The sequence below is a fragment of the Chelonia mydas genome, chromosome 2 (assembly GCF_015237465.2).
Source record: "Chelonia mydas isolate rCheMyd1 chromosome 2, rCheMyd1.pri.v2, whole genome shotgun sequence".
Lineage (NCBI taxonomy): Eukaryota > Metazoa > Chordata > Testudines > Cheloniidae > Chelonia > Chelonia mydas.
In genome coordinates, this window is record NC_057850.1 from 258,300,629 (window position 1) to 258,314,173 (window position 13,545).

The 13,545-nt window shown below is 54.9% G+C and overlaps 1 protein-coding gene across 2 annotated transcripts in view; it reads left to right on the forward strand.

Moving 5' to 3' along the window:
- Window positions 1-7,140: 7,140 nt before the first annotated feature.
- Window positions 7,141-13,545, forward strand: part of PTPN23 (protein tyrosine phosphatase non-receptor type 23) — a 42,723-nt gene continuing 36,318 nt past the window's right edge. The window contains exon 1 of one of the 2 annotated variants that reach the window (XM_037891320.2): window positions 7,141-7,332. In XM_037891320.2, the coding sequence (XP_037747248.1) occupies window positions 7,249-7,332 (84 nt within the window). In that variant the 5' untranslated portion in view covers window positions 7,141-7,248. The remainder of the gene's footprint in view (window positions 7,333-13,545) is intronic. The other variant, XM_037891319.2, reaches the window with a different exon arrangement.

Genomic DNA, 13,545 nt, shown 5'->3' on the forward strand with positions numbered 1-13,545 from the left:
GGGGTGGTTGATACTCCTCAGGCTGGGGATGACACCAGTGTCTCCCAGGGAGAACGGGCCCCTTCCAAGGGCAGGAGATTGATAAACCCACCAGAACTAGGAGAGCAAGAGAATCCTGCCTGCTCCCATCAGGCCTGCCCAGGAGAGACACCCCGCCCCCCCCGCACTGTCACTCCCTCCCAGGACACCTAGCAGGAGTGACCAGCCCCTCTAGTGCAAATCTGTCCAGAGGCTGGCTTGGTGTCCCCTCGATCGCAGCTTTTTGTCTCTCTCTTCCTTCTGCTCTGAGCTCCAGGCTGCTGCTTCCAGGCCCGGTTGGACTGAGCACAAGGAGAGAGCGTCATGGCAGGAGCAGACACCCAAGTCATGGAGCACCCCATAACGCCTGCTGCTGCCAAGACAGATGCTCCTACCCCGCCATGGCCATCCCAGTGATGCTGCTGACTGGGGCCCCATGGGACGGCATCCTGAACTTGGGGCCTCTGTGCTACACACTCACCCCCAGCCCCCAGGGCAAAGCACAGCTGGCGGGTGTCTGCTCATAGCCTAGGGTAGGGCTGTTTGTGGTGCTGGGTGCCATAAAAAGCAGTCCTCCTCCCACCCCCCAAAAAACACCCCTGCCCTGTGTAATGTGTCTGAGCAGGGCTGGAGCCAAAAACCTTGGCGCCACCTGCTGGTCACTTGAGTTTAGTGCATAGCAGACCGCCAAACTCATAAAAGCCATTTGCAAATGGGGCACGATAGGGGGCGCTGCGGTTACTTCTCGTGAAGGTTGTCGGGAGGGGGTGGGGGAGTCGGCTTGTGTTCACATGTAAAGTATCCGCTTCCCTGTGGTGACTGAGGAACGATCAGGATCTACAGGAAGCTGAAACCCCGAGGAAGGGATTGTGAGTCAAAGCTCTGGAGTTGGGTTGGTTTTTGGTGCCCATTTAACTCAAACACCCAACAACCGCTTGGGAGAGAAGTCCTCTTTGTGAAAGATGGCCCCTTGCTGAGCCGGACCCAGTCGAGGCTTGCAGTTCTCTAAGAAGTCCTCCAGCAGAAACAGATGCAAAGGCCTCATAGCTCTACTAGCTCTGGGGTTAAAAGAAAAAATATGGTTTTTGAGAGGCCCCCAGAGGCACGAATCTTGGTGGTTTGGGTTTCCCTTTGCAGATCACTTTAGAGATGAGCAGAGTTAGGAACCTTTATGCACCCAGATAAATCCTCATCCCTGCCCCCCATAAATCAGGGCATCGGGTCACACAGGGCTAGTGAGCATAAGCCACCAGACACACACACGCAAATGCGGGCACACACAGGCATGCACACATGTTGCATACAGGCTGCCACACTCCCATGTGTATACAGGGATATGGACAGGAATGCCCCACAAACTGAGATCTGCCTTTCCAGCTGTGCTTGTGGCCACATGCAAGCACATCTGCGAGGGGTGAAGGCACACAACTGCAAGCACACTTACACACACATACACAACTACAGAGTCACACACATGTACGTGCATGCACACCATGCTCCTAAGCACCAACAGGCCTCCTGCCACAGTGAGGTGAGTGCCAAAACCCACCCATGGGCCTGCACAAACTCACACGAATGGCTGGAACAGAGAAAGAGGCCTGGTTTCCCACCTGCAAACGCTTCAGTGCTTTGGTTCCTCCACTCTCCCTCTCTCCTCATGGATTCCACTTTCTTATTCTACATCTCCAACCCTTCCCTCTACTCCCCTGCCCTTTCCCTGTTCTGTTCATCCCTCATCTCCTCTTCCTTCCCTCCTCCTCCACTACACTCCAGTCTCTTTCCTCAGGCCTGGTCCCTTGTCACAGGGAAATCGAGGCTGATCTACAGCACATTGGGCTAATGTAGGCGGTGGTACTCCGCCAAGCTCCTCCCACCATCAAAGCTCCTCCCACTTGACACCAACATGCTCCAATACTATGGCAATGGGCAGATGCCATCATGGGCACAGGCTAACCATCTAGACCCCATAGCCGAGTGACCCCAGATCTCAGAGAGGGCATCACCCAGGTGCCAATCCCAGGCTAAGCCAGGAGAGAGAGACTATGATTAAAACCATTCTCTGCCCTCTCCATTTCTGCCACCAACCATCCTCTGAGACTCTCGTCCTTCTCACACTCCCCTCCCCCCATCTCCCAGCCATCCTCTTGGGACCGGGGTTGGAGCGTGCAGCCCCTCCGGCTGCAGGTGATCAGTGCCCACCTGGGCAGATGGAGAAGTGAATCATGTCCAGGTGCTACCCTCCAAACACGGCTGAGCTGACAACCCCCCTCCTTGCCCCCCCCCCCCGTCTCTATCTTCTATCCAGGGCCAGCACTGCCATGCTTGGGTTCATCTCCAATGGGACAGGGCCCTTGGGCGTCCAGAAGAAATGGGATCCATAATGGAATCATGGTTGGGATTGGAAAACCCAGATCCCAACCAATCCTACCTCTGGATGGTGCTATGTCCCTCACCACACCCCCCCACCGCCCCCCAGCTTCCTTCAGGCTCATGTCCATCTACTCAAGCACCTGTCCCCAGCTCCCTAAGTCAGATGTGCCCAGCACCCTGGTCTCGGTCCCTGTAGAGATGAAAGGGTTAATCTCAGGAGGGACTTCCCAAGCTGCTCCTCTTCCTAGGCAGGGTACCCTCTCCTCCGCCTCCTCTTTGGTTGCCATGGAAACAGAGTGGGGAGCCAGGCGGCGGGGGGCGGCACTGAGTTCTGTCCTCCCCCGGCATGTTCATGTTCTGCAGCGAGGAGATCAATAATTCACAAACGCCGCGGCGCCAGGGAAGCCTCAGATACCTCCGGCCTCCACATCTGGCCCCCAGCTCTGGGAGCCCGTTGTCCGAGGGTAGAGAGCAAAGGAGAAGGGGAGCGGAGGGGAGGGGGCTGAGAGATGCAGGGGGCATGGGATCAAGCCCGCAGGGGGTCGGATGGGCCAGGGGACAGGCATGGGCTGCAGATCTCCCCAGCACTGGCTCAGAGCCGCGCTATGTCCAAGGTGACTGGAAATTAGGACTGGTTGATGGCTTCTGTGAAATGGGTCTTAGCCCATCGCCAGGGGACATGCTCACATGTGCAATGGATGAGCCCTCCTGTTGGCAGTCTTAGCAGAGAGGCCAAGGACTGAATGGGCTGCCATGACTGACCTCTCCCACCACCCATCCAGATGGTCCCTGTGGGTCTGCAGTGGGGCAGGCACATTGTGGGAGCAGCCCTCTCCCCACCTGTATCTTCTCTGAGGTCTCACACCCTTCCTGGGGTGGTGTCACGGCATCCCCGAGCGTTGTTCTGGAACTACTCCATATGAAGCCAGTCAGGACTCTGGGGGAGCCTCCTCTCCAGGGCAAAAAGCTTACACAGCTTCCACCTTCCTGGGTCTGACCTCGGAGCATTCAGCATCCCCTTCTACCATGCGCTTCCCACAGCCAGTCCGCACAGGTGGGGCTCCTGGGGAAGCCAGAGGGTCCTGCACCCCAGTTCCACAGTCAGACATGACTCTCAGCCAGCCAGTAAAACAGAAGGTTTATTAGACGACAGCAACACAGTCTAAAACAGAGCTTGTAGGTACAGAGACCAGGATACCTCAGTCAGGTCCATCTTCGAGGGGGGCCGGGCAGGGAGGCCAGAGCCCCATCTGGCCCTCCCTCCATTTCCCCAGCCAGCTCCAAACTGAAACTCTCCAGCCCCTCCTCTCGCCTTTGTCTCTTTCCCGGGCCAGGAGGTCGCCTGATCTCTTTGTTCTCCAACACCTTCAGTCGGCACCTTTGCAGAGGAGGGGCCCAGGCCATCAGTTGCCAGGAGACAGAGTGTCGGCCATTCTCTGTGTAGACACCATCACACTGGCCCTCTTGGGCTCTGCAATAATTACACACCCTTATCCCCTGTGACGAAGTGGGACTGTTCTTAATGTTTCCTCTGAATAGTGTGGGGGTGCCTCAGTTTCCCCTATGCAGTTCTTAAGTATCTAGGTGGTGGGGTAAGGGTGTATGATCATTGCAGAGCCCTAGAGGGCAGGTGTGTACAGGGGTCTGGACACAGAGAATGGCCGACACCCTGTTTCCTGGCAACTGATGGCCTGGGCCCTTCCCCCCTGCAAGGTGAGAGCTAAAGGGTTGGAGAACAAAGGAATCAGGTGACCTCCTGGCCCGGGGAAAGGAACAAAGCCCAGGGGAGGAGGGGCTGGAGGGAGTTTCATTTGGGGCTGGCTGGGACATGGAGTGAAGTGCAGACGGGGTTGTCTGGCTCACTGCCCCCAAAATGGACCCAGCTGAGGGGTCCGGTTCTCTGCACCTACAAGCTCTGTTTTAGACCATGTTCCTGTCGTCTAATAAACCTTCTGTGTTACTGGCTGGCTGAGAGTCACGTCTGACTGAGGAGTTGGGGTGCAGGACCCTCTGGCTTCCCCTGGACCCCGCCTGGGCGGACTCGCTGTGGGAAGCGCACAGAGGGTCAGAGGATGCTGAATGCTCCGAGGTCAGACCCAGGAAGGTGGATGCTGTGTGAGTTGTGTGTCCTGAAGACAGGCTGCTCCCAGAGAGGAGACTTCCCCAGAGTCCTGACTGGCTTCATGGGGAGCAGTTCCAGAGCATCGCCCAGGGACTCCATGACATCCTCCCACCTAGATACTTAAGAAATGCAGAGGGGAAACTGAGGCACCCACACAGTATTCGGAGAAAGCATAAGGAACATTCCCACTTCATCACAGGTGGGCTGACTCCAGCTAATAGAGGGGATGCACTAGAGAGGTATCAAACAAGGCAGGGTGCGGAGAGAGTAGGCCAGAAGTTGAACCTCAGCTGGTCAGTCAGGACAGCTTGATCCTCTCCTGCTACAAGCTCAAGGGGACACAAAGCAATCAATAGGTGTCACAGTTAAAGCTGGGATTAGCCACAGGAACTCATGGCCACAAGATATCATGGAGGTTAAGAGCGTAGAAGCATTCCCAAAAGGCCTTTCTCTATATCATGGGCCCCGTGCTTCAGGGCACAAGTCTGGGGATAGGAAGAGATCTCCCCCAGGGGTATTTTACTGTATGTCTGTCCAAGCTGGGAGTTCCCAGCTCTTGCCTCCAAAGCAGCTGGTATCATTCACGGCCAGAGACTGGCTACCGGACCAGCTGGATCAGCATGGTGATTTCTACATTCCCCCTCTTCCACTGTTGCTCACGTCTCTCTTCCTTTTCAGGGGCAGCTGCCCCAGGGCCTGCACATTTGGGACCCCCAGGCTAGATGATCCCCCTTAACCCCTCACTATCCAAGGGCATCCTCCCACACATATAGGGTCTCCCCTGCATTTGGGTTGGAGTCACACCTGCTCTGGTGTGGGAGGGAATCGAGGTGCGGAGACGGGATGCAGCCAGGAGTGGGGGGCATCGGGAGAAGTTGTTTTTTTCACATGAGCCCCCCATGAAATCTAGGGTCAGCTCAGCCCTCTCTGGGTCTGGAGGATGTGGCCGCTATCAGTGTGTGCTGTTTGCAGGCTCCGGGATGGGCCTGGCCTGGGAATGTTCACTAACGGTTAAGACTCTGCTTGGAACAGAAGGGCACAGAGCACACCAATTTACTGGCCAGCGGCTGAATGGAGCTGTCCCTCCAACCCCCTCCCACCTCCCCCGCTGCTCTCAACCCCTGGCTTATTGGCAGCAGGCAAAGAAATGCTTTGGTTTAGCTAAGATCTTTTAGCTCAGTACAGGGGAGTCTGCAAGAAGCTCTCTGGTCTCATCAGGTCCCAGTCCCAGCCCCAATGTTATCCAGCCATCTTTACCCAGGTGCTTCCTATGCACCCTCTCCATTAGGTGGTGGTGTGAGCCACAGGCGTGCCATGTCCTGCACTCAATGGGTCAAGGGATCAGACGGGCCAGAACTCACCACAGCCACGTTTTCCAGTTGCATCTATTGGAAAGCAACAGATCCAGTATTTGAGCAGCAGCGTGATGGGTTTTTTCCCCACTCTGTCCTTCTTTGTCGGTTGCTTTTTACTGGAGGATTAATGGGGGCCTGGATTCCAATGCAAAATGTGTCTGTGAAATTATCATAAAGGTGATTCTTGTTGAGTGAATTTCGACGCTGGTTAAAAGAGCCAGCTGGACAGTCCTGGAGTCTGACATCTGCCGTTATCCACTGAGCTGCTACAGCACGGGCAGTAGTCGGGCGATCTTCCCATACCCCCTGAGCCCTGCCAGTGTGTCTCAGCTGGGCCCTGCAGCGCCTGCCTGCCTGGCCGACAGAGCCCCCTGTCTCCAGACCCATTCAGTCCGGGGCCTCCCAGTTGCGGTAGGTTTTGTTACATGGAGACCTGCCCGCTCGGATTGAGTGTGAGACCCGCTGCCCTTGTGTCACTCGGGACACCTAATATGTGTCCGATGGCAGAGCTTCCGCTCACAGCTGATCTTGGCTGGGTCTGAGCCCAGGGTGGGAGGCTGCGGGGGTCGTTTCCGATCCCGGATCATTTCAGACCTCGGCGCTGAGACCGGCTCCAGCCCATGCGCTGCTGTGACGTGCTACAGTTTAACAGGGGAATGGCACTGGCTGAATGCTGGGCCCCAGAGCCTAGCTGGACCCACTGCAGGCGGCTCTTGGCCACAGCACTGAGGAATGCAGCAGTGCAAGGCGGGGAGCAAGGGGCGGAGAATGTGGGGGTGGGGGGGGTTCTGTAGTGACACCCTTAGGGATGGAAGGAGCCCGCTTGTGTACCACCCGCCCCACAGGAGCAGGGGAGGAGCCTGTGTCCTGAACCCCAGCAGTGAGGGAGGGGCCCTAGGGGAGGAGCCTGTGCCCTGCCCCGCCCAGCAAGGAGGGAGGGGCCCTAGGGGAGGAGCCTGTGCCCTGCCCCCCAGCAGTGAGGGAGGGGCCCTAGGGGAGGAGCCTGTGCCCTGCCCCGCCCAGCAAGGAGGGCGGGGCCCTAGGGGAGGAGCCTGTGCCCTGCCCCCCAGCAGTGAGGGAGGGGCCCTAGGGGAGGAGCCTGTGCCCTGCCCCCCCAGCAGTGAGGGAGGGGCCCTAAGGGAGGAGCCTGTGCCCTGCCCCGCCCAGCAGTGAGGGCGGGGCCCTAGGGGAGGAGCCTGTGCCCCTCCCGCCAGCCGCAGGGGAGGGGGAGACCGCGTCAGGACTACATTTCCCATCAGGCGCCGCGGCGGCTTCCGCAGGGCGGTTTCCGGTGAGGCTCCGCGGCGGGCCGGGGGCGGGGACTCGGGAGGCTCCGGGCCTGCTGCGTTCCGGGCGCGGAGCGGCGCCGGCGGAGCGGCCGGGATGGAGGCCGTGCCCCGCATGCCCATGATCTGGCTGGACCTCAAGGAGGCCGGGGAGTTCGGGTTCAACCCGGCCGTGAAGAAGGTGAGGGGGGGGAGCCCCCAGGGGCCAGACTGGGGAGGAGGGGCACGTGTGGGGAGGGGCAGGTGGGGGCCGTTGGGGCGGGAGGGGAAGGTGTGGGGGGGCCGTTGGGTGTAGGGGGGGCCGTTGGGGTGGGAGGGGAAGGTGTGGGGGGGGCGAGAGGGGGAAGGTGTGGGGGGGCGTTGGGTGTGTGTGGGGGTGGTTGGGGCGGGAGGGGGAGGGTGTGGGGGGCGTTGGGTGTGTGTGGGGGGAGGGGGTGCCGTTGGGTGTGGGGAAGGGGAGGGCGAGACTTGTTGACGGGGAGGGCAGGGGGTTGTAGCTGGGGGGGCCTTGTTCCAGCGGATAATCCTGGGGGTGGTCACTGTGGGGTAAGTGTGGGGGGGGCTGGGCCTGAGGCCCGAGTCTGCCCCTGCCATCCCCACAGTGACACATCGGTCCATATTCCCCACTCCTCCCCCCAGCCTGAAGATGCCCCCCATGCCCAGGGCAGCTGGCCTGGCCGTGTTAGCGAGTGCTCCGGGCCCACCGGCTCTCATTACTCCCTGGCCCCCCCGTGACTGGAAGCTGCACCCCTTGCGAGCCCCGATTCAGCTCAGAGGCTCCTGAGGAGGTGGCGGGTGGGGCTGCATTTGCTGGTACCCCCTCCCCTCCATGCTCCAAGGCTGAGAGCTGGGAGAGTTTTAAAGGAGTGAAGTGTCTCGTGTCTCATTGAGCCACCCTTTGTCATGGGAGGGAGAGGTTTAAAAATCTCTTGTTCTGAGTGAGCAAGACTTGGCCATAGCAAGTAATGTCCTTACCGTGACTTTCCTCTGACCCCACCCATCCCATCACCACATCCTCCCTCTTCTCTCTCCTCTCCTCTGGCCTCTGCACCTCAGGATCCGTCCGGTGACACAGCGTACCCCATTGCTGCACATGCTGGGAGAGACAACAGTGGTGAGAGGAGGCCTGGGAAGGTGCCGAGTCCAGCTTGGAGTGGGCTCTGTTCTATGGCTTGTTATTTCTGGTGGGAGTAATTCTCACTGGCAGTGAGATAGCACCAGGGCCTTATGGGATGCTGGTAAATCTGGATCTAAAGCCCAGTTTGGTACCCCTGCTAGATTGAGTGTCTGTCTTGGGTATTTGCTTCCCCTGGGTTTTAAAATGAGGAAGAGAGAGTTTCCATCATTCCCATGTGTCTGGACCCAGTGACTTTCTAAGAGAGCAGTATTAATTTAACCCATTTGTAAGTTGTTTTTCATTGGGATAGCTCCGCCCTGTTCAATAAAGCCAAAGTACCAGATATCAATGGTCAAGAGCCCCAACCAGATCAAATGTACTGTCAGAGAGAGGCAAATGGGAGACATAATGACCTTCAAGGGGAATTGCTCCACCAGCAAATGGGATAAAGTCCCAGGTGATGCAAAGAGATGATTCTAAAGGAGGTAGGAGGGGCAGAAATCCCCTAGGAGGGAGCCCCAAATGGTTATGGAAAAGCCTGTCAAAACAGGGTCGCTCCTGCTGTGTGCCCTAAAGGGGCTCGAGCAGACCTCCTGTGGGAGGATTTCATAACACGGACCCTCGATTGCTAGAGTTCGATGCCCAGTTGGTCCAAACTATAGGTGTGTCTACATAGCCTGTGTCAGTATAGCCCTTTAGGGTGTAGACAGACTACACCAACGGGACTTTTTCTGCCAGTGTAGGAACATCACCATTCCAAACGACATTAGCTACCTCGACAAAGCCCTCTTCTGTTGGCATAGTTGCATCTACACTGCAGGTTTTGTTGGCAGAGCTATGTCATGGGGGTGCGTGGTGTGTTTTCATATCCCTGACTGACACAGCTATGACAACATAACTTTGAAGTGTAGACAAGTGGGAGCCATGCTGCCCCATGTCACTGTAATCAATAATGTATTTAATCTAGGCATTTTGAGATTGTCTCAATAATGTTTATTTAATAAGGATACAATCCAGTGTCTGTTAAAGCCAATGATAAACGCAGTGGGAGGCTTCCATTGGCTTTAATCAAGTCCTAAGAAAGTTGATAAAAGAGCAAAGGGGCAGCTGTACTCTCAATCTCACATCTTTAGAAACTAGAAGCTTAACTGAGAACTCTCTTTGCTGCTGTAAAATACTGTGCTATGATAAAGGAGAGGCAGTGTTATAAAGCAGGGACTTGCAGATAGGAGACTTGATCACTGAATTCTTCTGTGTTAGGTCACAGCTTAAATATTGCTCTTCTGTCTGGGGATGTTTTACTTACCATTGTTACCAACAATGCCTAAAATTTCTAGAATTGAAAGATTGGTCTCTGTGACTTTGACCGCAGTTTGTTCAGGGTCAGTTTCATTGTTTCCCTGATAGTGCAGGTCAATTTCTCTGTTGACCTTTCACACAGCAAAAAGGGCAGGGGGGAAGTGATTGTAAAACAAAAATTGGCCCTGGGGAGTTGGGGCAAGGGTAGTGTCTGAAACTGTCTTAACTTGTTCTTAAATTAACTAGATTTCAAGTGGGCTGTGTCCCTGGGACCCCTCTGTATCTCTATCAATGAGTATGGTACTTGCCCATTTTGTATTAACTTTTGTAAAAGAAAATACTTGCCCATCTTTGAGATTTGTTTGAGAAATGTTCGGTTAGTATTAATTCATATTATTTTTGTACAATGTACAAAAATTCTTGTTGCTTTTTGGGGAGGAAGGGCACCTGTCCTTCTATACAGCTTTCAGAGTAGCAGCCGTGTTAGTCTGTATTCGCAAAAAGAAAAGGAGTACTTGCGGCACCTTAGAGACTAACAAATTTATTTGAGCATAAGCTTTCGTGACCTACAGCTCACTTCATCGGATGCAACGATGTAGCTCACAAAAGCTTATGCTCAAATAAATTTGTTAGTCTCTAAGGTGCCACAAGTCCTCCTTTTCTTTTTATGGGATCTTGGATAACCATAAGTAGTTGGGCCTTCCTCAGCTTTTTCTAATGCAGTCCAGAGAGCTGAGTCATGCTTTGCAGGGTGCTGACATGGTAGTGGTAGTAAGTTAGAAACAGTCCTTGCCATTCCAGTTTGTCTGCTAGTGCTGGAAAGGAGACTAGCCATCAGTATAACTTCTGCTGCAGTGGATGGAGTGATAGGTGCCTACCTAGAGGAGGGTGGCCTCCAAAACAAGGCATTTTAAAATCACATGGCTGTGTGGCAGGCGTGGCTGCATGTGAGGGGATGCTCTTACCACTTGGTCAGATCAAGTGCTGTCTCTTTCAGCATGTTTAAACCTCGAGTTTATTCTTTATTTAAAAAAGCAAATCCTGAAAACCTGATATTAATAGAAATACTTTTGTGCAACTCTTCTCTTTAGATGTAAAGATTTCCCTGCAGTGTTCGAAACCCAGATTTCTCTGCATTTTGCTGGTTGGTACATGAAACAGGAAGTGAAACCAACTAGAAATCAGACAAACTGACTCATCCAATTTGATTACTGAGCGGAGAGATGCAGAAGTGGTGAAAAGTACATTTTTTTAAGTGCCTTCAGTTTTAATAATCTAGGCAATAGTGAGGTATAGCATATTATTTTTAAAACAAATCTGATATTTTTTAATCTGACAAACTTCAGGGTGTTTACCTTCAGCATTTCTCTTCTTCCCTGTGTTTACCTAGAGTGGTGAAGCAGATTGGATTTGCAGTGTATCATCTGGGATCTCAGATTCCTCCCCCTTTTCTGGTTGTGGTTGGGAGGTTGGATAACAGGTCTCAGTTTAAACTCCTGGAGGTTTAGGAGACGCTGCTGTTGAGCGCAGTGGTAGCATCCGTCTGACATCAGTAAATTCTAATCCTGGCAAAAGCACTTTTTAAAATCCAACGGTCTCCAAGCAGGCTCAGTGGCCTGCTGAGGGCCCCCCTGTGGCTGAGTAGCAGAGTCGGGACTCTTGAGTTCTAGTCCTTGCTCTGCTGCCAAATTGCTGTGCGACCTTGGGGAGTTCTTTGTCTCCCCTTCTGCACCTGGGAAATGGGGATAATACCCACCTTACATGGGGCTGAGAGGCTTAGCTGAGTATTGTGACATGCTAGAGCAGAGATGAGCAAACTATGGCCTGTGGGACCATCCTGCCCGGCCCCTGAGCTGCTGGAGCCCCCGGCCCCTTCCCACTTCCTCCCCTCCCTCGCAGCGCAGCTTGGCCCCGCCCACCTCACAGGCTTTCCAATAAGCCTGTCCTGCTGCTCTGAGCGGTCTGGTAAGGGCAGGGGGAGGGGAGGGTTGGATAAGGGGCAGGAGGTCCCCGGGGGCAGTCAGGGGACAGGGGGTGGTTGGATGGGGCGGAGGTGGTCAGGAGACAGGGAGCGGGGGGGGGTTGGATAGGGGGTGGGGTCTCGGGGGAGTTGGGGGGGTCCTGGGGGGATGACAGGGAGCGAGGGGGTTGGATAGGGGGTGGGGTCCCGGGAGGGGGGGCAGTTAGGGAGGGGACGGTCAGGGGACAAGGAGCAGGGGGTGTTGGATGGGTGGGAGGTTCTGAGGGGGGCAGTCAGGGGGTGGGAAGTGGGAGGGGTCGGATGGGGGTGGGGGCCAGGCTGTTTGGGGAGGCACAGTCTTCCCTACCTGGCCCTCCATACCGTTTTGCAACCCCGATGTGGCCCTCCTGCCAAAAAGTTTGCCCACCCCTGTGCTCGAGCCTCAGATGGGAAATGCTAGGGAAGTTGATTAATCGGTGAGTACCTGCTTTCCAGCCCTGGGTCCAGTTCTTCTCTACACTGGCTTGCTACTACTTAGAGCCCCAAGTAGGCTGGAGGGGCTGGGCTTGTGCAGTTAACAGAGGAGATCCCATTTAATTTTCCTTTTATATTAGTCCCTGGGATTATAAACCTCCTGGTTGGGTGGGTGCCAGCTACGTATTTAGTCTCTTTTAGTCAGCAATTTGTTTGGATTAAGGACAAGCTTGACACTCATTGGCAGAAGCCATCAGTTCAGAGAGAGACCTTTTTTGGCTTGTGCTCAAACCGGCTCTACCACATTAGCTTGTAACCCTTCAGGTCCTGGTGGCTCTCCAAGTTAAGGCGGCTGGGTGCTCTGGCTGCTGTGGGTGTTCTTGAGCACGGCTTTATTGGAAGATCATAGGGCAGGTCCTCACTGCAGAATTAACTCCACTTCTAACAAGAGTGTTGCCCCTAATTCCAATCCCATCCCCACACATGAATCCTGGCCTTGGATGTGGCGATGCTTTTAACTCCAGTTGGGTGGCCTCAGGGGGACATACACTAAAACGTGAGTGAGCGCAACTCGTCACTGCTAACACGAGTATGGATACAGGTGTAGCCCCACTTGAGTGCCTTTAGTCCTCCAGTGCCTTCCCACAGTTCCACCCCTTGTGCCCAGAAAGGACAGACAAGTTCTCCCATAGTTCACTGGGAAAATGCAAAGTGAGGCTTGGCGTGCTGCAGTGCTAAGAACGCTGGGATGTGCTCCCAGAAGCCTTAGCGCCACACGAAGCGAGCACAGCTCCCATGTGGCATGGCGATCTGAGTGTTGTGTTGCCACATGGCCGCTCTACTGGCCTCCAGCACTGCCTGGCCACTCCTGTGCTAGAACGGTCAGTCTCCATGGCCTTCTGCTGCACCTGTTAGGAGGGGGCTGCTTGTGGTGGGGACAGCTCTTGAGGTGGATTGATTTATATCAAGGTGGTGATGGCACAGACTGGTGGGACCGCATAGTGTTGCAGGTATGGGATGATTCACAGTGGCTGCGAAACTTTCGCATGCGTAAGGCCACTTTTCTTGAACTTTGAGTTGCTTTCCCCCGCCCTGAAGCTCAGGAATACCAAGATGAGAGCTGCCCTGACAGTTGAAAAGCGAGTGGTGGTAGCTGTGTGGAAACTTGCAATGCCTGACTGCTACTGGTCAGTCGGGAATCAGTTTGGAGTGGGCAAGTCTACTGTGGGGACTGCTGTGATCCAAGTAGCCAATGCAATCACTAACGTTCTGCTCTCAAGGGTAGTGACTCTGGGAAATGTGTAGGTCATACTGGATGGCTTTGTGGAATGGGGTTTCCTAACTGATGGGGCGATAGACAGAACACCATCCTTATCTTGGCACCGGACCACCTTGCCAACCAGTACGTAAACCGCAAGGAGGACTTCTCAACAGTGCTGCAAGCACTGGTGGATCACAAGGGACGTTTCACTGACATAAACGTGGGATGGCCGAGAAAGGTGCATGACGCTCGCATCTTTAGGCACTCTGGGCTGTTCGAGCAG